Here is a 24,601-nt window from a genome sequence, read left to right on the forward strand (position 1 = left end):
CGACGCGGCCAAGGGCAGCGCGCCCTGGAGGTGTCCGGGGGCGCTCCTTCTCCGGGGCATTACGCACAGGCGGCTCCGCGCAACCAGGCGCGGAGGAGCCCAGGGTGGGCGGGAGGTGCCGGGTGGGAGACAGGCGGCTAGGTGGGAGACGGGCAGCTAGGTGGGCGCTGGCCTAACTTTGATCCGACCGCGGCCGAGGAGGAAGCCGACGCCGCCCCGCCCGAGTAGGGTGCCGCGGCGCTCGCCTCTGCGCCGCGCGTCTCCGCGGCTGCCTCTTTAATCAGGAACACAGAAGGGGCGGGCCCTGAGCCGGCGCGTAATCGGATAGCTCTGCCGCGGCTCTGACATCCACATGCTGCACGGCCTGAAAAGGCAGGGGGGAGCCGGAGGGGAAGCAGAGAACGCGAGCGAGGCAGCAGCCCGCAGCCCGCCCCCAGCACATCCTCAGACGCGCAGACACACGGCGAGGCGCTGGGTGAGGTGGAGGTGAAGGCGGGTGCGAGCGAACTCGGAGAGGGGCTCGCTCACTCCCAGGCGATCCCAGCCGCCGCCGCCGCACCACCAGCAGCAACAGCAACAGCAGCAGCAGCAGCAGCTTCCTTCCTCAGACTCCCCTCGTGAGTCTGGCCAAGCGGGTGTAGCCGCTGGGGGAGGCTCCCGCTAGGGGAACTCGGTGAGGGCAAGAGCCCGGCGGCTGCCTCCCACTCCGGCTGTCCGGCAGTGGGTGCCTCCGCCCGCGTGTCGGTCCCGGGCGCCGGGAGATGTGTGTCAGTTTACGCCTCTGAGATCACACAGCTGCCTGGGAGCCGTGTGATGCCCAAGGCAAGTCTTGGCTTTTATTTTTATTATAATTTTTTTTTACGCTTGGCTTTCGGGAAATATTCGTGATGTTGTAGGATAAAGGAAATGATACTTTGAGGAACTGAGAGGACATAGATCCGTTTTAAGAGAGGAAACCCGTCCTCTCTTCCCGGCTTGCTCCCTCTTTGCTGATTTCAAGAGCGACCCTCCTCCTGGCGAGGTGGGGATCCAGCAAGAATAAAGGTGAAGACGAGCCGCCAGGACCCAGGAGGGAGACTCTGACCATTAGAAACCTTTGCAGAAGACACTGTAAAGAAGAACATAAGAGCGAGAAAAACACAAAGACTTACAATTGTACAAGAAACCTACAAATCCAGCTCTGGGGAGAGCCTCTTTCTCCAAAATGGATATGTTTCCTCTCACCTGGGTTTTCTTAGCTGTCTACTTTTCAGGACTCGAAGTGAGAGGCCAACCAGGTAAGCCCCTGAAAGTTTTTTCTGTTCATTTCAACATGCTTTCCCTTTAAAAGCAACTGCTAATGCAGGGGGGCCACACGGAATGGCACAAAAGGAGGCTCCCTCAAAACTGAATAATTTAAAGAGAGATCCCAGCCGGCCCTCCCTACACCACCACTGCTGCTAAAACCCAACTTTTCTCTCCTGCTAGGAGTGTGTGTGTGTGTGTGTGTGTGTGTGTGTGTGTGTGTGTTTTGAAACACAGACAGAATTTGGCGGTGTTCAGATGTCACATATGGACTGAATCAAAGGTTTAAAAATACTACAAAGCCTTTGCATTACAGTATTTGAGGATTTTTTTTTCCTGTCTTGAAGCAGAGCACATCTCCCTTGAGTTTCTTCAACCTAGCCAGCGAAATATAAATCATTTGCATTCCCTCCACTTAGCTACATTGAGCAATGTTAACTGAAGGGCTTGGGAAAGTCAAGAATCTAGTTTTGGTTTTCCAGTGCTGTAGATTCTTTGCAGAATGTGTGGATACGCCTCAAAATCACAGCGCTCAGGCTGATGGAGCAAGTCGGCTTGCGGCTGAGCTAGGGGTTTGGGGCTGGGCGCTGCTGGCAACCAAGGCAGTTAATCGTCCCTGCTCTTTCCTGCATCCATGTGTTTTCTGGGAAAGTAAATCATATGTTCTTTTAAAAAATATTATTAGATAAAACAAACTGCGTGGCCCTCCAAGGTCTCTCACTCTTGTGAAGTGGTTAGAAACTTTTGAGTGGAATTTGTTCTCAACAACTGCCAAAGGGGTGTGTGGCGTGAGTGCAGAGATAAGCACCGCAAGGCCCAGAACGTCTGGGGCCAGTATTTGTGTGGGGGAAAGGGAGGGGTTTCTGGCAAGGGGTACGCTCCTTGAGAAGGGATCTCTGATTTCAAGGAATCCGGTGGGGCTTGTCCTTCCTTCCCCACACAACTCTCCAGGGTGAGCCTCTCTCCCCTCTGAGAAGTGTCTGAAATCTGACAAAACTCTTAGAAGCTGCTACAGGTGATTGAGAATAGGGAAGCCATCTATGGAGGAAAGCGGGAGGTATTAATACTTACAAGGCTATGGCTGCAGTGGTTGGGCTAACCCCTTCCAGCTTCCTGGGCACCTCCCCCATCACAACTGGCTAGTGAATCCAGTGGGAGCCTGTGTTGACTAAGGGGGAAGCTTTCCACCTGGTACTCTGGTTCTCACCTCCGAACGGACGCACACACATCCCATTTTAAGCTTGCATATTTATTTGAGGGGGAGGAAGATTCACGAATGCCGTTGCTATCCAAATCCACACGTTTGCTGCACCTTCTCTGCCATAACTGGTCTTCAGGGCAACTGCAAATCGTATCAAAGAGATGGTTGCAGGTCCCACTTGGGCAGATTTCCTGTGTTTCCCCATTCCCTCTTGCCTTAATTCTAAGTTCCCAGTTTGAAGCGAAATTAAATTACCTCCCACAGACCTGGAGGATGCATAAATTATGTACGTTTGTGTGATTTGTTCTGTGTGTGTGTGTGTGTGTATACACGCATGAGAGCCGGGTGAGGATGCCTACAGTATATTATGTATTCAGGCACGGTCTCTGGTTTAAGGCCCTGGTGCGCGAGTGCGCGCATACTGGCGCGCACATACACACACATGCACACACAAAAACTTAAGGTTCTGAGTGCTGTGCAGAGCGGGAGGGGTCGCGAACACTCAGGGGCCATCTCCTCCTACCCCAGATGTTCGCACATCTGTCCCCGAGCGCTGCATAGTGTACGTGTGCGGCACCCGCTCGGACCCACTCCCGCTCCGCCACCTGCCTCACGCGCTCTCTGCAGAGCCCCCTCCCATCCTAGCCGCGGGCCGCGCTGCGTCACTTCTAGAGAAGCCCAGAGGCGCGGAGCGCGGGGCAGGTCACCCAGTTCGGGGCTGCAGGATGCCTCCGGCGCGGGTTGGGTCCTCCTGGTGGGACGCGGAGCTGGGACCTACCAGGGTAGATATTCTTCGGCCCCCCGAAAAGGCGATCTCAAGCCGCGGGCTGGTCAGGCTTTCTGTCCGAGATGCCGACAGGCTCCCGGGTAGCGGGCAAAGGGCGAGGCCCAGCTAGACCTCTGACTCACCCGGTGCGCGCCGGCCGAAGGGGGCCGGGCCCAGCCGGCGGCGGCGGGAACCCATTCCGAGCAGTCATGGCAAGGGAGAGGGTGTGTGGAAGGTATAAGCAGGGAAGCCATATAGCAAATAACCCCGCGGCGCGCGGCCTCTGCGACTGGCGGGCGGCAGGGAGGCCGCGTGGGTGTAGCGCACTAGGCTCCCCTACTCCTTGCCACGCCGCCTGGCCAGATCGCAGCGCCGCCGCCTTTCTGCCTTCCTTCTGCCAGGGCCCGGGGAATCGCGGCCACTCGCCCAGCCCTGTCCGGAGCAACCCCTCCTGCCCCACGCGTTCCACTCTGCGCTGCATTTCCCCCCACCGCCGAAGGGCTGAGGCCCGGAGCCCGCGGGGCTGAGGATCTGAGCTCTGCCCAAGCTGGGTGGCGGGAAGCTGGGGTGGGATTTCGGAGCCAAGGGCGGAGAGAGACGGAAAGGAGCCAGCTGGAGCCGCGAGAATGCGCGCAACTTGCACCGCCTCCAGTAGCGGTGCGCGCCAAGCGCCCTCGCGTGCGCCGGAACAGGTGAAGAGTACGCAGCGCGCGGGCATCCACGTGGTGGGGACGTGGTGGCCCCCAGTCCCCCATCCCCCCCAGCGCCATCTCTAACACCGCATCGATTTGTTTGGGCTACGCAGCAGAAACAGAGCCGAGCGATCCATAAACATTCTATTAGGCAAAAATATTCCCAGCGAAAGCACAACCAAGGCTCAAGCCTGGCAAAGTTGGCCGCCTCCAACAACTCCAGCCGTGTCCCTCCTCCTCCTGACTTAGGACACCCCCAGGGGGAAGCTTGAGGCATTTCCTCGACGTTGCCCGTAGCCATAAAGTTAAGTCTCGGCTGCAGTTCCCTGCTTGGAAGAAACCTCCGTAGTCGCCGGCAAGTTCTGCCTCCCCTCCCCCGCCGCCTTGCTCTTTGGTTTTCCACGTGAGAAAAAGAAATATTCACGGCCAAAGCTTCATTTTCACTGATGGATTTCTTTTTAATATCAACACAAGTTAATAGAGGCGAAGCGAGCTGTTATTAAACGGCTGTCCCCAACCTTCGCCTGGGGCTGACTGCACTGCAGTTTTTCCCACCAGGTCCTGCCTGGGCGCCGGCTGCTGGGTGGGGGGTGGGGGTGGGGGTGGTGTGGGCATGGGGAGGCACACGCAGAGCAAACGTCCTGGGGCTGGCGGAGGATAGTAGTGTAAAGAACCGGTCGACCCACTGGGAATCAAAGGAGTGTAGGGTGGGGATCAGCTTTCCAGGCCATGCTTAGAGGATCCGGCTCATCCGTGTCGCCGCTTCTGAGGCTCGGGTTGAATTCGTCTGGAACCAGAGGGGATCGACGCTCTGGTTTATTGGCGTGTGCTCACTGCTCGCCTCACCCCCTCCCTCCGCCTCCCTTCCTTTCGGTTTTAGACAGAGAGAGCCCCCTGGCGCTAGCCATTCCCGGTCAGCGCCTGGCCAAGAAACTTCCCTTTGCTAGAGTTAATCGTGGTCCGCGGGGGACTCCGTTATGCTCAGGAAATCATTCAGGCCCTCACAATGGGTTTTTCAGATGGTGGCAACTCCCAGCCCCAACGTCCACACCGCTTGGGGCCAAAAGAACCTGGACCCTATAACCCTACTCCCGCACCCCCGGCTATGCCTGGAGAGCTTTGATCTGTGTTAGGGTTTTAACACCATTGCCATGGACACGGGCAGACGCGGTCAATTCGACCTTCTGTCTGAACTGGATGATCAGATAAGAGGTGTAAATTGGCTGGGACAAGTAGGTCTGGGTTCAAACAAATCCTGAAAGAGAAGCAATGACCGTCTAGGAGCCGGATAAGGGTTTGAAGAGGGTCTTTTTCAGCCTGTCTCCCCCAAAATGTGGGGTAATAATTTGCAACAAAATTATAAACTCCTACATTCTACACACAGCCTGCTCTAGGCTCTGGAGAGTGGTATCATGCCCACATTCAATGGGTGCCCAGTCAACTTTACCCCATAAACTGCCACTGGAGGCAGTGAAACTGTTGCCTGTTGCCAAGAGCGCACACAGTGCAAAACAGTGGGAAGAGGAGAGCTCCCCATTAGGGCTTCAGGGAAAGCAAGCCCCTTCTTGTCCAAGATCTGCCTGGTAGAATTGTGAATGCCCGGGCAGCACCGCAGGTTTGGACTTTCATGTCATTCTGTGGAGCCCTCAGATTAAGCCACATAGCACCCAGCTAGCAATGAAAGGTTGGAAGGCTGCAGTGACTGAAACCCCAGGCTATCCAGATAGGATTCCTGCTGCTAACAAATGGCTTTCATTCCCTGCTATTGAATGTAAAGTCCATCCTGGCCGTAGAAGGCCAGTTCCTATCTTCACGGTATAGGAAAAAACTAGGAGCCCAAATGCCAATTCAAATGTATTGAATTGAGAGGCATTAATGGGAATAACAGTTGGGGAGGGCTCTGGTGGTGTCAGTGGGGAGAGACATCACAGACTAAATGCTTCTGAGTACCCTGCCTGTTGGTATTTTTCATTTCACTCAACTGCTCCTTAAAGCAAGAGAATGACCTGACTTTGTGTGACCCAAGTGTGGGACAATTCTGAGTTGACAGAATTCAGAGTCAGGTTTCATTGGTAAAGAGTTTTCAGAATATACTCCCCAAAAGTCCAGTTTGTAAGGATTAGGAAATAGAGATGATTTTCCTTTTGTAAAGGATGGAGCAGAAGCATAATACCTGTTTAATTTCTTGCACTGACAAGAAAGGACTTGACGAGTGATGTCTGGGAAGTAGTTTGTAATATCATTAACATATTTGAGGGATTATATCATCTGACCCATCACTTGCTACTGGACAATCTTTGAGGCACCATCCTGGAGTGGCAGACATGTGTTTGATCCCCAGAAGTTAGTCTTTGTACTATGCCTTCCAGGTAAGAAACTGATTTTTTTTCTTTTCATTAACCCATTCCTGGAAGATACTGTGCAAGTTGGTCCTGGAGAGCCTGCAGCATTTTTCCAGAGCTTTATCTGCCTTGATGAGAAATGGCCGAGGGGCTGAATGGTTTCCTTACCTACCAGGACTTAGTGGGGTTGGATTCCTAGACACAGTGGCCTTGTAGTGTGGCTGGCCCTCCAGGAGAAAGCATCTTCTAAAGGTTTAGGAAGCTGTCAAGTTTAGATAAGGCTGAGCTCCAATCCTATGGGACCTTGGTTGTATTAATAAGGAGAAATTAATTTTTAACCACTGGGAACGTTGCCAAATTATGTGACCTTTGGCAGACCAGCTGTGCTATAAAAATAAATCCCCCATTTCTGAAAATGCTGCTCCTATCCAGTAGAACAATAACTACGTGGCATTTAGCATAGACTAAGAGTTGGGTTGAGAAGAATGGAGAAAAATGGGAATTGTCAACAATAAACACCCCCAACGTTGTAACAGAGCGCTTCAGACCTGAACATTCTATCCACCCCACCCCAACCCCAAACACACACCCTGGTTTCCAGTACACAGGAGGGAGGGCCAGGATAACAAGCAGCAGTGTGCCTCCGTGTGGGGAGTGGAGAAGGTGTTAAGTGTTTCCAGCCCTCTCAACCCCAGCCTTGAACACGTCCCATTGTCCACACAGATGACTGGCGCAGGAAGAGAAAAAGGAGTTTTCAAACAGGCAAAACATTTGTCTTTCCCTAAATACCTCTAACTAAGTTTGTCACCGAGAAGTTTTGCAGAGACCTTCATTGGGCTTTCCAGCTTCTGAAGCATTGGAGCCAAACTGCTTGGCCCCTGGTCAGCTGTGTGATCCAGAAGACTTACTCTCTCTGCACCTCAGTTTCCTTTACTGTTTGATGATAATATCTGCTTCATAGGGTTTTTGTGCTAGGTCAGATGCATAGAATACTCTCTAGTACCTATGAAGTGTCTTCTGAAGTCATTTAATCTTCAAAACAGCTTCAGTGTGGTTAACTGTAGCTCATGATCACAGAAAGCGTGCTATAACCATTGTGGTGAGTTTATGTTATTTTTTATGAGGGTTTTTTTTTTAATAAGTAAATAATTATTCATAATCAGCTCTTACCCACTAAACCTTTGCCTGGGTTTTATAAACATCAGATTATCTCGCAATACACCGTTCCTCAGAAACGGATATCCCCTGCTTGGTTCTCATCTTAGATCTACGTCTCTTCTTTGCAATTTTTAAAAAATCTCTCTCCTTTCCTTTTCTCCCCTTCCATCCTTCATCAGGAAAGTGTGCTCAGTGGGGAGCACAGTGTTAAAGGTGCCCCCCCAAATGTGTAATAACTTCTACTCTGGCGTGAAGGCCCCTCAGCAGCTGAACTCAAAAAAGTCGTCATAAAGACAAAATAGCTTTTACCCAGCAAGGCTCTTAATAATCCCATTTCCCTCTGGGTCTTCATAAAAGAGTCATGATCTAATCCAGAAAAAAAGGGAGGGGGCCTGGGACTAACAAAAGGAGAGCTCTCCTGGTTGTGTGCAGTGGATGAAGCTGCTGACCAGCTTAATGCAACGTCCAGCGTGACCCTGCGTGCTGCCTCCGAAGATCCGTTGATAACCAATGAGTCTGTTCTGGCCAGTCTTTCAGTGAAGAAGATAAAGGGAATTGCAAATTACTGGACCGAGTGGTAATAATAATTGTTTTGATAAAGGGGAAAAAAATAAAACAGATGTGCCCAAAAGGCATATTGGGGGCCAGGGAATGGGAGATGGGGGTGGGGGTGGAATGGGTGGAGAGAAGTGAACTGAAACTCAGCAAGAGACAATCCATTATCAGCAAACAGTTTAGTGATGAAGTAATAGTTTGCATCTTCCTGGAGCTACTGACAACAAATATCTAGAACTTGCTTTTGGGAGGATGGAGGGCTAGAGTGAGGGGGCAAGAAAACCCTCCTCTAAATCATTTTTACCATCATTAGAAATAAAATGTGTCCTTTGAGCTTCATCATTTAGGGTGTCTTAGGAGACATAGTTCACACTAACTCTACCTTGACTTATGACTGCGTATGTAATATTATCCCAGACAAGTTATTTAAACACTCAGTTCACCATTAAAAAACAAAAATTCACATTTAATAGCAGCTGTGGGCTGGGAAGGACGAGTCGTACGTAGCAGGAGAAGCAGAACAATTTGTGATAAGAATTTCTTAGAATTTGTGACACCTACTGATACTTTTGGTGTTACTTTAGCCAATTACTAGTAATTCACCAGTTCATCAAAACTCTTCTAATCTGACTCTCGGGGAAGGCTCTGGGTTTGATCCTGTAAGGCTCTCAAAAATGAGTCAGAAAGGAGTCGTGCCCTCATGTTGTGGTGGTCTAGCAAAATGGATAAGCCTTTCCAGAGCTCTCACACACCTTAGCAGATACTGAAGAGCTTCAGTCTCCTAGGTGTGAGATAGGCAGAGGGGTAGGGACCCCTCGCGTGGGTGATCACAGAGGGCAGAGGTGGCAGCTAAACCTGGATTGAGAGAATAGATGGCACTTAGAGGTGGGAAAGGCACACCAGGGGAAGGTGGGAGCAGAGAAATAGACACTGGTTTTGTTGGAGGAATACTCAGAACCTGCAGTTTAGAGTGTGTGGAGGGAAATAATTGCAAATAAGGTTGGAAACAGTAGCTTGAGCTAAATATAAGGCCCTAATTGCTAGGCCAAGAGGTTTCAATTTCATTTACTAACCAATGGGGAGTCATTAACGTTTCAACATAAGCCTTTAGTTAATCAAAATAAATGAAATAAAATATTATATTACTTTTTTTTCTCTCTCCTTTGGTTTTTGGAGAGACCTCAAAATTAGTCTTCTTCTGTTTCCTTCCCCAAATGTCTGTTGAAATGGTCAGGAACTGTAATCCCAGATCTCTCATCAATGGCATCAAAATTTCATTTGCAATGAGGGCTGGAAAAGAGTGGACATAAATATAAACTAATGATATTATATTGGCTGCCCTATTGGAATTGCATTTGTTTATGATATAAGATGACAAATAACAAGGTTACCACAGGTGGCATGATTCGAGGTCAGGGGAGGTAATCGCATCAAACTTACATTTTAACGATTAAACAAAGGTTCGTTTTTAGAATCCAGATAGAGGGGAAGAGACTTTCCAAAGGCCCTATTTCCAGACCCAATGTTCACTTCTCTCCATGGTGAAATGAATCATTGGAGGTATTCTAGAAGAGGCCCTTGGCCTTGTTCCTTTTTCCACTTTCATGTACTGGCTTCCTCTCCTGCTCTCTGATCCCCACCTTCCTGCCCTCCCAGAGATTCTTTTATTCAGCTTGTGAACTTCATCACTGCAAAAGTTCACAGGGATTTCCATTTGCTGTGCCTTCAGGAGTGTACCACTGACTGCCACCCAGCCCCATAAATTGAATAGATTGCATCCCTTCCCAGTTGCCTTAGGAAGTGGTCAAACGGTCGCATTCCTGGGCTGATGTATTGGCTTATTTCTTCCCAGCTTAAGCCAAGATACAGATTTTATGAGACTGTCTTGTGACAGGCTGAAGTCACTTTGAATAAAACAAAATCCAGCCTCAGCTCACAGGAAAAAAAAAAAAAAAAAAAAAAAAACTCTTAAAAAGCAGCTTATCCAGGGTTAGTGAGCAAAATTTGGTTAAAACCCTGAGCCGAGGTCTTCAATAATTTAGGCAAGGGATTTGAAGAAACTCTTTTTGGTCTTTCTTTTCATGCATCACTGTTGTTGACATGCTCACACACAGAACTGTGTATCCATAATATTTATAAATGTGCAGCCACAGTCTCAGTTAAGAAAAGAAACCCACGTCAGTAGAGCTAATGTGATTAAAAGAGATGTTTGAACTCTCCTTAATGCAAGACAGACATGTTCATCTGAAGACTCCTGGAGTTTTGTTTTAGGTTTACCTAAAGTGGATGAATCGGGAATAACACCTTGAGTAAATATCTGGTTGTCTAGGAGGATAGAGAGTCTTTTTAATTTTGGGTTAGTCTATGGGTAATAGAATATTTTCCCCACCTTATTATATAGGCTTTAAATTTTAGAACTGGAACTGACCTCTAGAATAATTCTCCTTATTTTATAGATGAGAAAACAAAGACTCGTAGTTGATTACTAACTTACCCAAGGTCACAGAGCTTGCCCATGGTGAGACCACACTTGAATACAAGGCTTCTTTCTAGTTAAGTGGCAAGGTGACAACCCTCTCTCTTTTTAAGTAGGAGAAGAGCTTCTTCTTTGCCTTGCTACTAATAATTAAATGAAAATAATGCTGTGGAAATAGGAATAGAATGGGATTACACTGTGGATAAAGGATAAATTGTAAAGTAAACAAAGTGTATTATTTTCAGGGGAAATGAGACCCACAACTTTTCTCCACCACCCATATACCTGCCGTCAGGTATATGCAAGAAATAGATGTCTTCTAACCCTTCTACCTTTTCTCTTTTCCATGGCATTTTAAAGTAGCGAGGGAAATGAGAGCTGGTTCAGAGGGTTTCCAACCCTGTTCCAGGAAGGCCTGATGGTCTTACAGAGAAGACCCTCAGGGATAAGGGAAGGGAGGCCTGGGTGTGACCCGATTTTGGCCACCCTCTTGTCCCTGCACCCAAGGAGACTGCTTTGCACATTGGAGTTCTGGGTAGAGTTTTGTTCAAGGAAAAACAAAACAAAACAAAACACTTCTAGAAAGAATTTTGAAAATTACACTGTTAATTCAATCCACTCATTGAATTACAGTCTAGGAAGCTGAGACCCAGGAAGGTCACCGAGTTAAGAATCCAGGTGCTGCATCTCTATTCTTGCTAATATCAGCACCATCCCCCCACCCCACACACACCCAATTCCTAGTAACCTGGTCTTATTACCCCAGACCCACCAGTAGCAACACCCTGACTCTCCAAGCCCACATCCAGCCTGTCCTAAATTCCCCAAGGACTTTTTTTTTTTTTCCTTAAGGCCTTTTTCCTTCAGTTCAGCTACATCAAGTGATCTGATTGTTCTTTTATTGTACAACTGCCAGTAAGCTGTTGCCTGGTGTTGTCTGGTGTCTCAAGCCGTTGTGATTCTGATCATTTAAAAGTCTTCACTGCAGTCAGGCTTCAGTTTTTAACGAATATTATTGGCACGTTCCAGTCATACAGTGTTCCTTTAAAACAACTCCAGTTGAGTTTCCTTAGAAGGCAGACCAGATTTTTAAAAAGATCTTTTACGCCTTGTTAATACTTCCTAAAAATCAAACATTACAAGGAACCAGTGAGATGTCTGAAATTGGGTTCTGTAGGAGGGAGGGTCCCGTCTGAAGCTGCAGTGCCTTAGAATTGTAAGTGAGTGGGTACAGAATTTCTTTATGACCCATAGCCAGATTACTCCTGGCAGCATCACTTGGTACTTAGGCCACCAGCAAAGCAAGGGTACCTGAGGAAAAAGGAGGGGGGTGGAGAGAGAGAGAGAGAGAGAGAGAGAGAGAGAGAGAGAGAAAGAGAGAGAAAGAGAGAGAGAGGAGATCAGAAATAATCTGACATTTTATATGTCAAAAACACGTAAGTAGTCATTATGGGGGAAAAAAAATCCAACCCTTGTGACTTTAGGACTTACTATTCCCTTTATTTCAGATTACTTTTTATAAATGTATTGAGGTAGCCTCGGTTAATAACATTACATTTCAGGAGCAGTTTTATAATACATCATTTTTATATGTGCATTGTGTACTACTCACCACTCAAAGTCTAGTCTCCTTCCATCATATGTTTGACCCCCTTTACCCTTTTCATCCTCCCCCACACCACCATGTTAACCACCATGCTGTTGTCTAGAGGTGTCACTTTAACCCTTTCATTCTCAGGCCTCTGAAGTCTTTTTCTGTCTTGACCTGGCCCATGTCTTGGGCTTCCCTCCCAGATGTACAAGAAAACTGCTCTAAACAGTGCAGGCCTGAAATGAATTTGCCCCAGGTGAAAGGTAGTCACAAAAGCATTGGAGAAAGAAGTCCCCTCGGCAACTCACCAAACTGGCTCAGTAGCTCAAACTTCAACAGGGTCAACTTCCCTTCAGGTATATGCATATTGGCCTAAAGGGGTTTGCCCTTGAGTTCACCTCTCTTTTGGTTGGGCTGGACTCCTCTGCAAGAGGACACAAATTGTTTCTGCTCTTCCTTTTGGAAAACAATAAAGACCTCCAAAAGAATCGATGGTATATCTCTTCAGAAGAAAACCCAGCTCGTTTCTCTTGGTGGCTTGTTTCTATTTAAGAAATGAAGTATCCCCAAACCTGGAAATGAAAGATCAGTTACGAAGAGGAGGTGTAGGAGGATTAAGCGTGTTTTTTTTTAGTAATTTTTACTGATTTCAAGAATTCTGTTTTTCTCTAAGAAACATAGAGACTGAAATTCTAGTATTTCTCTTGGTGGATATACGTCTATACTGAGGACATGTGATATTTTATGGAAGGTGTGAAAGTGTGTACAGGACTAAAGTGTGAATTTCTAATGTGTAGATGTACCTGATGTACCGTATGTTCAGTATCTATCTATGCTTGTGTGTGTTTCTGAGTGTGAGTGCCATTCATACAAGAATGCGCGTTTATACAATGTTTGGATATGGGAAAGGCCAACGACACATAAGCAAAGCAGATGTTTTAATGAATTCTCAAATATTTTATTAAGTGCCTTGATTTTCTTCAGATTAAAGAAAGGACAGAAAAAACGAAATGGGTTACCCCTTTTTTCTTAAGTTTTTACCAGTAGAAAATACAGACGATCAGCTATAGGATATATATAGTTTAAATTTTTTCTTAGGTGGGGAAATGATTAGAAATGGATCAGCAATGAAACCTTCCTATGAGGAACTTTCCTCTTTCCTGCCTTTCTTGCTGATTCTGTGTGCCTGCTCTAATTATTAAAAGCTTAAACTTGGGGGCTGGAGATTTGAGAGGAAGAACTTCCTTTTTCCATAGAGAAGTTCAGTAGAAAATTTCCTGTCCTGCTAGCTAGGTAAAAGAGCTGGTGACCCGAAGTCCTCACACCTATGCCTTCTTAGAGGGCTACTCTGGGTCCTGTTTCACATGCATGAGCCAGGACCAAAGGGCTACAATTTGACTTGCTAAAAGATGTTGGGTGCCCAGCATGGGTGAGTAGAGTGGGCACCTACCTGGATAGCCTTCCGGGACTGGTTGCAGAGGAACTGGTGGCACAGGCCTCACTGCTGCCCTCATCTTCATCTGGGTGGGAGGGCTGGGTGCACTGTCCTCCTGGACTGGGGAGGGTGCAGGGTCATTAGTTAGAGGATGGTGTGGTCTCTGCTAGCCAGAGGAAATGGCCTGCTTTTGTTTTCCACTCAGTAGGAAATGGAACCTGAGTCCATTAGATTCTGGGCAGTTCAACACGGCACAGTTTGAGCTCTTGGAGGCGTGTTGCCTAAAAGGCTACTTGTGTGGATTTGTGTGCCCCAACCGCCATTGTGCAGCGTGCCCATCTTTTATGCATTTAAAGCCTGTCAGGCTGGTAATCTAAAGCAGAGGTCTGGAAGACAGTGATGCCAACAGGCACGGGGAATAGTAAAGTGCACCTGTAGAGATCAAAAATGCATGACCCTTTCCCTCAAAGGGTGAACGCAGGAGAGAGACCCTGTCCTGGAGGGTGACTGCTGAGCCGTAATACATAATTCACCGGGCCCATGCTGATCCATACAGATGGCGATATTAAATCATGATTGATGCTGAGAGAGGCACACCTCTCAGGAAGGTCTCCAAGAGACTTCTGAATATTTCCAAGTCTCTCGTGCCTTCCTGTGCCCTCTCTTCTACTGTGGTATGAAGCAAAACCCCCATTTCCCAGGAACCCCTTCTGGGGATTAAAGAACTTCACTCCCAAATATGAGATTCTTCAAATGTCATCACCCACCTTTTCTGCCTTTGAAGATTGCCCCCTTCCCTCCTGGCACACATGAAGCTGTTTACCTCCAGCCAGGCACTGCCGGGAGGGGGGAGCCAGCTGCTCCCCTGCAGCCGCCTTTCCAAAGGCTGGTTACCACTAGACAAGGCAGCAGCACACTCTGGTGGTGGTGACCAGGCAGGAGGGACAGTGGGCAGAAAAGCACGGAAAAAACACAGCCGTCCACTCAGCACAAAGCACTTTTTGTCAAAGCTCTGAGGTCAGAGCCAGTGGGTTCTCCAATGCAGATTTTTCCACTCAGTGTGTAATGAAATAATAAATCAAATTTGTGGTGTATGTGGAATTAAGTGTTTGGGGGTTTTGCTTTTTCTTTCTTTAAAAAAAAAAAAAAAAAGAGTGCTGAAATCACCCTCCAGGGCCTGTTCTGGCCCAAAGCTGAAAATGCTTCCTCCGCATCACATATAATTGTTACCAGGCTTGCTTGTGGGTCGGCACCACAAAACCGCTATTGTCAATTCCCGGGCCGTTACTTCAGGCTGCCTGGGCTGGGCTGGGCTGGGAGACACCGGAGAACATGAAGGATTTACGAGGTAAAGATAAAGATGAGAGGTTTGAATGAGGAGAAGAAGATGGGCCCAGGAGAGGAGACAGGAAAAGGCAGGGAGGCATGTTAAGTTTGCAGCTTTCTTGTTTTTTTAATCTCAGAGCATGTAATTGGGAATATTTATGAGCATTTTCTGGAATATTTTCATTTGACGAGTGTGTGTGTGTGTGTGTGTGTGTGTGTGTGTGTGTGTTTAGTTGGATGACTTGGGGGGAGGATGAGCTGAAATAATCTCTTCCACTGAATGAGTAAGTAGGTTAGTCTTCTAGACTGCCATACAAGGTCTGTACAACAGTTGTAACCAGCCACTGGTAGAGAAGAGAAACAGGGAGAGGGGAAAAAAATGCGGTAACATATTTGAAGTTCTTTGGGTTGTTTGCCTTCTCTTTCAGACCCACCCTGTGGAGGTCGTTTGAATTCCAAAGATGCTGGGTACATCACCTCCCCAGGTTACCCCCAGGACTACCCCTCCCACCAGAACTGCGAGTGGATTGTTTACGCCCCCGAGCCCAACCAGAAGATTGTCCTCAACTTCAACCCTCACTTTGAAATTGAGAAGCACGACTGCAAGTAAGCACTATCCTGTCCACTGTACATACGTGAGATACACTCCCACCCCCCAACCTGGGCTCCTGCCACTGCTGCCACCTAGTGGCCGCACCCCTAACCCCAGGACCCGCTAAACAGTGTGCGATCCTGGCCCCAGAGAGAAACCTCAAGATGGCATTCTGTGGGGACAGAGCCAGGAGAGCAATTTCCAGGCTCTCAGCCTCACGTGGAAAGGTGCTGGCTCAGTTATTAGATGGCCATCCGCTGTGGCTGGTTGGCCATCAGCTGTTACCGGTTAGCCATTAGCCACTAATATAACGGCGGTGGCTATGTTGGCGGGTTGGTTGGTTGGCAGAGAAGCGGACAGCGGATTGCAGATCGTGTGGCTCCTGCTTCCTGTATCTCCAACCCAACCACCAGTGAGACTATAGTGGTATGAACCCCCTATCCATGGCTCCTTTGTTGTTCCTTTTTGGCCTCACCATATCCTGCATTCTGGTGCGGGGAGTGGGACCAGAGACCCTGCATGACACATTCTCTTTCAGGGGGAGATAAAGGCCTAAATGGTCCTATAGCGTGGAGGAAAGAGCCTTCCTGAGTGAAGAGTGTAAAAAATAGCACCCTATCTTCAAAAGCTGGCAGGGGAGGAGAATTCCTTTTGGGGACGGGGGTGGATTATGTGAAACTCCAGCTCTTGACTTTGGGATTTGCCTTCCCCTTGGAAAGCTCCCCATTTCCACTGCTGCTACCATATGTAGGAACCCCACCAGCTTCCTTAATAAAGTAGTAGCCAAATCCCCAAGTGGAGACTTCCTCTGCAACCAGCCGCAGAGGATCATGCTGTTATTTTATGAAGCAGCAGTTGATTTCCTTATAGAGAGTTAAAAATCTGAGTTTCCACTGGTAGAGCTAAGATTTGCATTGATTCTTGGTATCTGTGCTGTACAGGTTAGAGTCTCAAAGCTGAATTTCTTTAACACTCTTCTAGTAGCTTTATAAATATCAATCCATTCAACTCTCACAACGACCCTGGAAAATTGGGGTCATTACCACCTCCATTTTGCAAATGAGAGAACCAAAACCCAGAGAACTTTTGTCAGTCACCGAGGTGACTTAGCTGATCTCACAACATCAGTTCTGTCACTGTGGAAATGTGTGGCTTAGGAGACACCACGTGGACATTTAGACATCTGTGAGCGCTTTCGAAATGCCATGTTAACACCGAGGTCCCTACAAGTTAAGGTGAGGGAGCAGGCAGCTTTGTAATGTCAAGAATGTGAATGTGCCTTGTACCATCTCATGGGCTCTATCTTACAGTCTGCCCTCATTGAAACAAAAGTGGAAAGTTTTTCTGTGCAGGAAAGACTATGCCAATAATCGTGTCCTGAGCCAGTTGGGCACCTCCAATGTGTCACTGCTCTGATGGGTGTTCAGTGCCTCCTAATGATTGATAAATAGTCGGAGCCTTTCTAGTGACCCAGATGTTGCAAGTACTGAAAAATTGATACAGGGGCCAGCTGGTGGGAAAGGTACAGGCAGAGGGCCTAGATCCAGCCAGTGCTTCTTCATGGAGGAGCTGTGGTGAATTGATGTCATTGTTATCCTTCGAGGACTACTTTGCACCTACATAATGGTTTTCTCTTAACAAGAGGTAGTCTTTGTCGAAAACTGAAGGGTTTCCCGGAGGGATGCCTCATGTGACAGAGTCATAAGACTGAGTTTCTAATCCCAGCTCCACTCTTGACCCCATGGATGACATAGGGTAGCTCATCAGTTCCTCTTTAAGTTAAATACACACACATTTGCACAGCACCTCAAGGCTGCCTGTTTCCTGCCAGTGAACTTGACCAAGAATTTCTGTTCGAGGAGATTCTTTTTAAGGTGTTTTTGCTCTTGGTGCAGGGCTGCAGAAGTTTGGCACAAACTGAAGCATAATGCACAGGGAGCTGGGGTCTGAGCTCTGAGAAATTTGACTAAGCACCTCTCTCAACTGAGGGCCAAATTCTGTTCTGCTTATGCCAGCAGATCTCCCAGGGAAACTGCTAAGAGGTCATCTTATGTATATGCATAGTGGCAGAGGAAAAAGGCATGGCTGTGGAAGGAAAAACTCAGGAGCTAGTGAGCATGACTTTAAACATGTTGGGAAGTGTCAAAGGCCAGGAAAACATGCTCCTGCCCTGTTTGGAGCTGCGGGGTACGCCTTCCAGGACTCAGTCCCAGGGAAAGGGAGAAGTCAAGGTGGCCAACCACTTTGACAGAGGAGGGACAAAGTAGTTTCTTGCTGGAGTTGGAGTAGGGGAAGCAGGCAAGTGACAGGTTATCTTCAGGCTTATCATCCTCACTAAGGAGCTTCCTGTTTTTCTCCCCACTCCCTCATTCTATGCTTCTGGCTTGAACTGAAAAGGTCAAGAAGGTCAAGAAAAAACAGTCTTCCTGGTGTCTCTTTCCCCCAGTGCCAAATTGTCAGAAAGACTCTGTTGAGGTCAAGCCTTCACTACTTAACCTCGTCCTTAATTCTCTCTCCCTCCCCCGTGTTCCCTCTGCTCCCCATGTCTCTCTCATCGTGATTAATTTTTGTACTTAGAAAGACACGTCCGGTTCTCTCAACCTCTCATACTGCAAGGTATTTTAACCTTCTTCCCTAGCCATTTGCATTCAGAATAAATAGGCTTCTCATCCCCCACTGCCTTGTTTCTCTTTCCTGTGAAAGGAACAATTAATCTAATTGAAGTGCTGGAAATTCTGTCTTGTTCCTCCTCTTTCCCTCTCTCATTTTCGGTCCAAGGGAGGTCCTGGGTTTGGAAGGCACTCAGTATCAAAGCAAATTAGCCTCCTAGCTCCTTTCATTTCGGGTGCATGTTTCGAATTGGATTTGGCTCTCAGGCCCATAAGGTGGATGCTTATTTACCAAGAGAAAACTTCCTAAACCGTCCTTCTGATGAGAGAACACAACAGTCACACCCCTGCAGAAAGAGAAATGAGTAAGCAAGTCAGAAAAAGATCCAGCCCTGCTGTAGAGAAATGGCAGTGGTTATCCTGCCCGCCCTCGTGTTTTCCCCCTCTTTTTCCTCTGTGCAGGGTTAATCGCAGAGATTACCCCATGACCTGGGAATGGGCCCTGATAGGAGCCGATCGTCCTGGCCAGTGCCGTTGGCACTCTTGCCTTGATATCAACATCCCAAAGGTCGAAGCCGTTACTGAATAAACCCCACACAGAGATCTTTACCCCCTAACCGTTCCTTGTTAATTTTGTTCCATTGAAGCACACTGTCTGCTTGGAAACTTTCACTCACAAGCCTCAGCTATGCCTGAGTCAGTGCCATCCAAGGCCACCATCTGTGGTGAGCTCCCCGACTCTTCCCTCTGGTCCTTCTTAGGAATCCAGCTTCCCCAGCACCCACAGGCTGCTCTGAGGCTTATTCACCGGGTGTGGGCAGAAACCAGAGTCCACTCTGACCCTGCCAGGTTGGTGTGGCCGAGGGACAAAAGGGCAGGATGCAGGGCCATCTGAGCAAATGGGGAGAAGCCACTTCATTCCTTGTTGTGGGAAGAGGATTCTGCTGCCTTTCTTTCACTTGTGTCATCAGGCAACAGGCTGAACGTTAGAGTTTCAGAAATGTATGCACACAAAGCTGAATATTTTTTCTGTGTCTGAAATCTAAACTATATGCATTTTGAAGAACACCCACCTCCATATGATACACAGCTTGTTCAGGTGCCTTCACACAGGCTTGGCATTCCAGAGGCTCCACCCAATAAAACCAAAATCAGGAACCTGGGTCCTTTTAAGAACTGGTCATTTCCAAATGGGTATCTTGAAAAACGTGTTTCACAAAGTGCAGAAACCACGAAGACTTGAAAGAATGTTTCTTAGGCTCAAAACCTATACAGAAGTCTACACTAATGATTTTATGTGTGAGTTCAGCACAATATCTGATTTGCCATGCAGGATTGAAGAATAGCACTCCATCTAGGTGAAATTTCCAGGTACTAAAATATACCCCTTTGAAGTTTCAAAAGTTCTTTTTTAAAAGCTTATCTGATAAAGGACATTCTGAAACATGTGCCACACGTTCTATCATCTTAAAACCAAAACTAAGGCAAGTTAACTTTGTGTTTTGTGTGTGTGTGTGTGTGTGTGTGTGTGTGTTTTGTTTGTTTGTTTTTGATGATTCAGGCTTCTAATGCTAAACTTTACTTTTTGTGACAGAGGCTGGGCCAAATAGAGTTGAGTTTTTGTTGACCTTTTCCCAGGCCTCAGTTTCCACATCCGCAAAACTGTGATGATGATAACTACTTTGCAAGATCACCAGTGTCTTGTTTCTGTAAATGCACAATAAATTAGCAACTGTGTTAGCATTTTTGTGTTTTGTCATGGGGAAGTTTGGGCCTTTTTTGGATCAATACTCTTGCTGTCACTTCCTGTTATGAGTATGCCTGCCTCCTGGATCCTTCCTCTTCTGACCTGTTTTTACTCTTGTGTGACGGGTGTGGATTTTGCTTCAGAAGGTCTTGCTGTCTATTGGGAATTTTTGGTCCTGGGGTCTAACCTTTCCCCCAGGCCAGTACAGGGCCAGCATGTCAGTTTGCTTCAGTCAGCCAAGCTCACAGCAGAGTGAAGATGGGGACTCAGCCTAAGAGCATCATGGCATGGAGTACTTGGCATTAATTAAGCTGCTCATGACCTTTTCTTCTGAAACCATCCCCTCACCCCCACCCCCCCATGTTCTAGATATTTGAAGTTTAGGGATATTGGACCTCTAGCTAAGTGTTGTGGGTAAACAATGTGTTCTTGTGTTTATAGGAGCCCTCAAAATCTTAGAAGACGTGTCTATTTCTCCCCAAATAGGATGATATCTTAGAAAGGTAGCAGTTTTTCTAGGAGATAAATTGACTATAGTAACCAGAGGAAACAAACCAGACCTCAATAATCTGGCCACTCCATAACCAGCCAACAATGATTTCCTGTGCTCAGTAAACACCCTCAATTTCAGCCAAACAACCAAATACAACCTTACATCTGCATGAGACCCTGCGTGTGCCCAGAGCTCAGACTCCCCTCCTTCCAGAGTGTCCAGCTACACACTCCCCTCCCTGGCCCCTTTGTTTCCTTGTTTCCTCCAGGTTTCTCTTATGGATCCTGACTCTGAATTCAGAGTATTGCATAACACCTTGATTTGTTTCCTTTAGTTCATGTGTGGTCACCTTGTGTTTTGAGCATGTATATTCTCTGAGGACATGGACCACATATTTCATGTTTATACCCCTATGGTACCTAGTCCTGGAGAGTGCTGGACAGGGGCGTGCAGGTGATGGTTTTAGTGATATTTTACGTTTGCGGTGCCAGGACATGGGTCAGCATGGCATGAACCTGCATTGGAAGGCAAACAGCTGTCTTCCCTATTTATCCCTCTTGTGATGTGACATAATGACAGCAGGAGGATAAGACTCGGGCTGTGGATGTCACTAAGCTCACTGCGACAGAATGGCAATAGACCTTTCATCCATTCATCCAGAAATAGTCATTAAACACCTACTATGTATCAAGCAGGTGATAGCATTGGGAATGCAGTGATGAGTAAATTGTACTCTTTGCCCTCACGGAACTTAGAGTTTGGGAGGAGAAAACAAGTAAACACATGTGGTTACTGATACAGCCACCATCACTGGAGCGTCATCTATGAGCCCTACGCACTCTACTTACATCATCTCATTTTGATCCTTGTAACAAACACCTGTGAAGTTGTCGTTACTCTTCCCATTTGATAGATGTAGAAACTTGGGCTCAAAGAAGTTAAGTAACTGGCCCAAGGTACCTCTCTTGGAAGTGGCAGGACTTTGAAGCCATAATACCCTACTTTGCAACCTGTGTTCTTTTATGCTCTACTTCCTCCCCCAACACCGTGCATTCTGACTGGGGACATGATGTTATGTGAACCCACGGCACTGGAATCCAGCCCAGGCTGGGGAGATCAGGGAAGGCTCCCGAGAAGAGGTGGTGCCTGTACTGTCCCTGAAGAAGTTAGCCAGGCATCGGGGAATATGTATGGCTGGTGGTCCAGGCAGACAGCAGCATGTGAAAGACAAGAAGGGGAGATAATTTAATGCCTTCGGGAACCACAGTAATGGAAGGTCTGTGCTGTGACTTGCTGCTACAAACCCTCTTCTAGGTGAAGAAGTGCCTGAGCAATGCTATTTAATTGTATTTTCTGGCTAGACAACTTTGAGCATCTCAGTGAGAGGCTATGGTCAGGAAGCAGGAAAGACTGAGCTTATGGGGACTCTCTGCTACCCTCACACGCCTTGGCCAGGGTCTCTCGGTTTCATACCTTCTCCTATGTCCAGGAACCCCAGTTTAATGCCTGAAAGTGGGGTGGCCTGGGAAAGTCCAAGTGACACTTTGGATTAGGCTCTGCTCATCAGTTTACACCAACACAGTACTGTCTCTGAACACACGTTCCTCTCCTCTGAATGGATAGCAGGAGACCATATTGTCCAACTGGAGGTATGGTTTCAGCTGGTGTCCATCTGAGTCTGCAGACGTCAAAGCAGAGCGAGAATTCTCTGTGGTTTAAGAGGGTGTCTTACCCTCAGGAGACACCCTCAGGTTGATGACTCATGACATTATTGCAGATTTACTGCCTGCACAACCACAGAAATATTCTGATTCCCCAAGGAACCAGTGAACAGCAATACTTTTCTGTGTTGCAACAACCCTGCTAATGACAGAACCAGATCCCCCTCCAGGTACGTGGAGCAATAAACGGGAACAGCCCTGCTGACTCGCACTCAGCTGGCAGCTGACCCCACACTCACCAACCTTGACCAAGGACTCCACCCAGCAACATAGTTCGCTGAAGAAGTGCAAAAAAAACACCCCAGAGTGTTCTCCTCCTCCTACCAAGGTTAAAGAGCAGTTGGGACAACAGTTATTTTGGGCAGTTTGTTTTTAAATAGACGATGTTGCAATCGCAACTCTCCAAATGCAAGCTTCACTGTGGATGTCCTTCTTAACAACGCATTTTATCTTCTGATTGAGAAAATCACTTGAGATTTTCTAACACACAATCCCACTTGTTCTGCCTCCTGGCACAGGCACCTTCTCTGAACCCAGAGGTCTCAGGAGGCATGCGTCTCACCCCATGTAACTCTGTGTAATTCTCCCATCTAATTACACTGGGTGAGAGTCTGTCTGCAGAAATTCAGTAGGAGCTCTGGGTGTGGAGGGGATAAAGAGGAAAAGGAAATAGACCAAGCAAAGAAATTAGATTTTTCTAAAAAGGGATATATGTGTTTTCCTGTAGTCATGAGTCCTATGGAAATATAGTCTCTTTGTTTTGTCCTTTGTAGTGGCAAGGAGGACTGAAACCTTTGGATTAAGAGAAACTCAGCAGATAATTTAATTCCATTTTTCTGCTTCTGCTTGGATAAATCATCCCAGGAAAAAAACTATATATATCTTGCCTTCTAGAAAAGAGCTTCCGTAATCGTCCTTCATTATGAAGCCTAGTGCCTCACAACTCTTCTCAGTTGATTGTGGAGTAGATGGTTGTATTTAATTTACATAATCAAAAAAATTTTTTTTCCTAGAAGAAAAATCCTTGAAAAAATGTCAGCTGGTTCAAAATAAAATTTGAATTAAAAAAACGTGAGTTGAGCTTAGGATTGGGAGGGCAGCAAAGCATGATAAAGAAAAATCCGCATGATTTTTTTTTAATACATTTTCCCTAACTCAGTAGCCAAGCATCTTGGCAGTCTATATATACTTTTCTGCTCTGCCTCATTAGGGCATCAACTGTATGTTTGTAGGTGGTATGGGGGGCTGTCAGTTAGATAATGTCTGCAAACATTTATTGTACCCAGAGCACCAAGAACTTTTCCATGTTTTACTCCTGCAACAACCCTATGGGGCTTGTACTTACCTGTTATTCCCATTTAACAGATGGGGAATGCTGAGGCCCTGAGAGATCACACAGATAGTAAAGGTAGGACTGAGATTTGAAGCCCATCACTCAAAGCTGCCTTCTTATGCCTGTGTCCACGTACTTAGAGCTGTCATCCACTGTCCCAATGCTTAAGTATTTGAGGCTTCTCTGATTTCCTTAGGTATCCTTGACAAGTCTTTTCCTTTCCTCCTTTTTATTCCTTTTCTTTGCCTCTTCCTGCCATGCGGTCACCTCCAGATGCCGGCAGGGCAGTCAAGGAGAGAGAGATTTTTCTCTTTAAATACAAGCTGGAGGCCTGACTCAGTCAATAGTCTCTGTCTTCCTCCCTGTCATCCACTTCCTTCTCCACTGGTCCCCTCCAGCCCCCCTCACCATCCTCTTCAAATTCCCTGCCATCCCCCCACCACCTCACTCTTCGTCTGGAATCCAAAGATGTGAGGGCTAGTAATAGAGTGTCAGCGGAAGTAATTGATTCCTCACACAGAGAGAATTCTCCTGCCTTTAGTGTCAATGGAGCTGAACCAGAGTCTTGGAGGGTGAGCGAGACATGTAAACAGTCCATGGCTGAGCTGTCAGGACAAAGCCAGACACACCAAGAGTGAGCGAGAGGGAAAACGGTGGAACAAATAATTGTTTTATTGGAAAGGAAAGGAGTAAATAATATTTCAGCCCAGGAATTGGCAGTTTGAAAGAGATGGTTGAGAGCTAGGAGCAGAAGGAATCGTGATGCAGGTTTTAATGGAAAAGTTTTTCTCTTTGTCTCAAGGTAGGAGGTTTCGTCTCCACCGCCCCCCCCCCCCATTATCATCATTATCATTAAAATAATTACCCTAACAATTACAGTTGATGAGACCTCAGGTTTATAGAGCACCTTTCATCTAAAAGTTCAAAGTGATTTGTCTATGTGTCATCCCTTTGAGAGTGATAGAAGAGTAAGAAAGTATTGTTATTTTTTTGGTCTTATCTGCCGGGAAACTGAGATACAATATTTAGACCAAGCTTCAGGGTAGGCTGCTGGGTTAAGTGTTGAGGTACTGACTCCTCTTCTGGGGGTCTTTTTACCCTCCTGCCCACCAGGGCCCTTTTCCTTGTGTGGCCCCCACAGTTCATCCCCAGCATTAAGGTTTCCTCCCACGCTGTTGAGGACCCTGCCACCTGCTGCCATGTGGTGGCTGGCCAGCCCCCGGGAGCTCCCTGCACAAATCAAACAGCCCCCTAGAGCTGTGGGATAAATAAAGTTCCTG

At 47.2% G+C, this 24,601-nt stretch overlaps 1 protein-coding gene across 4 annotated transcripts in view; it reads left to right on the top strand.

The window, feature by feature from the left end:
- Positions 1–278: 278 nt before the first annotated feature.
- NRP2 (neuropilin 2) overlaps positions 279–24,601 on the top strand; it is a 112,267-nt gene continuing 87,944 nt past the window's right edge. For 2 of the 4 annotated variants that reach the window (XM_019726890.2, XM_019726889.2), the window contains exons 1-2: positions 351–1,277; positions 15,255–15,432. In XM_019726890.2, the coding sequence (XP_019582449.2) occupies positions 1,205–1,277; positions 15,255–15,432 (251 nt within the window). In that variant the 5' untranslated portion in view covers positions 351–1,204. Of the gene's footprint in view, positions 1,278–15,254; positions 15,433–24,601 lie in introns of all 4 variants that reach the window. The other 2 variants (XM_019726888.2, XM_019726887.2) reach the window with 2 other exon arrangements.

This window comes from Rhinolophus sinicus, linkage group LG01 (genome assembly GCF_036562045.2).
Source record: "Rhinolophus sinicus isolate RSC01 linkage group LG01, ASM3656204v1, whole genome shotgun sequence".
NCBI lineage: Eukaryota > Metazoa > Chordata > Mammalia > Chiroptera > Rhinolophidae > Rhinolophus > Rhinolophus sinicus.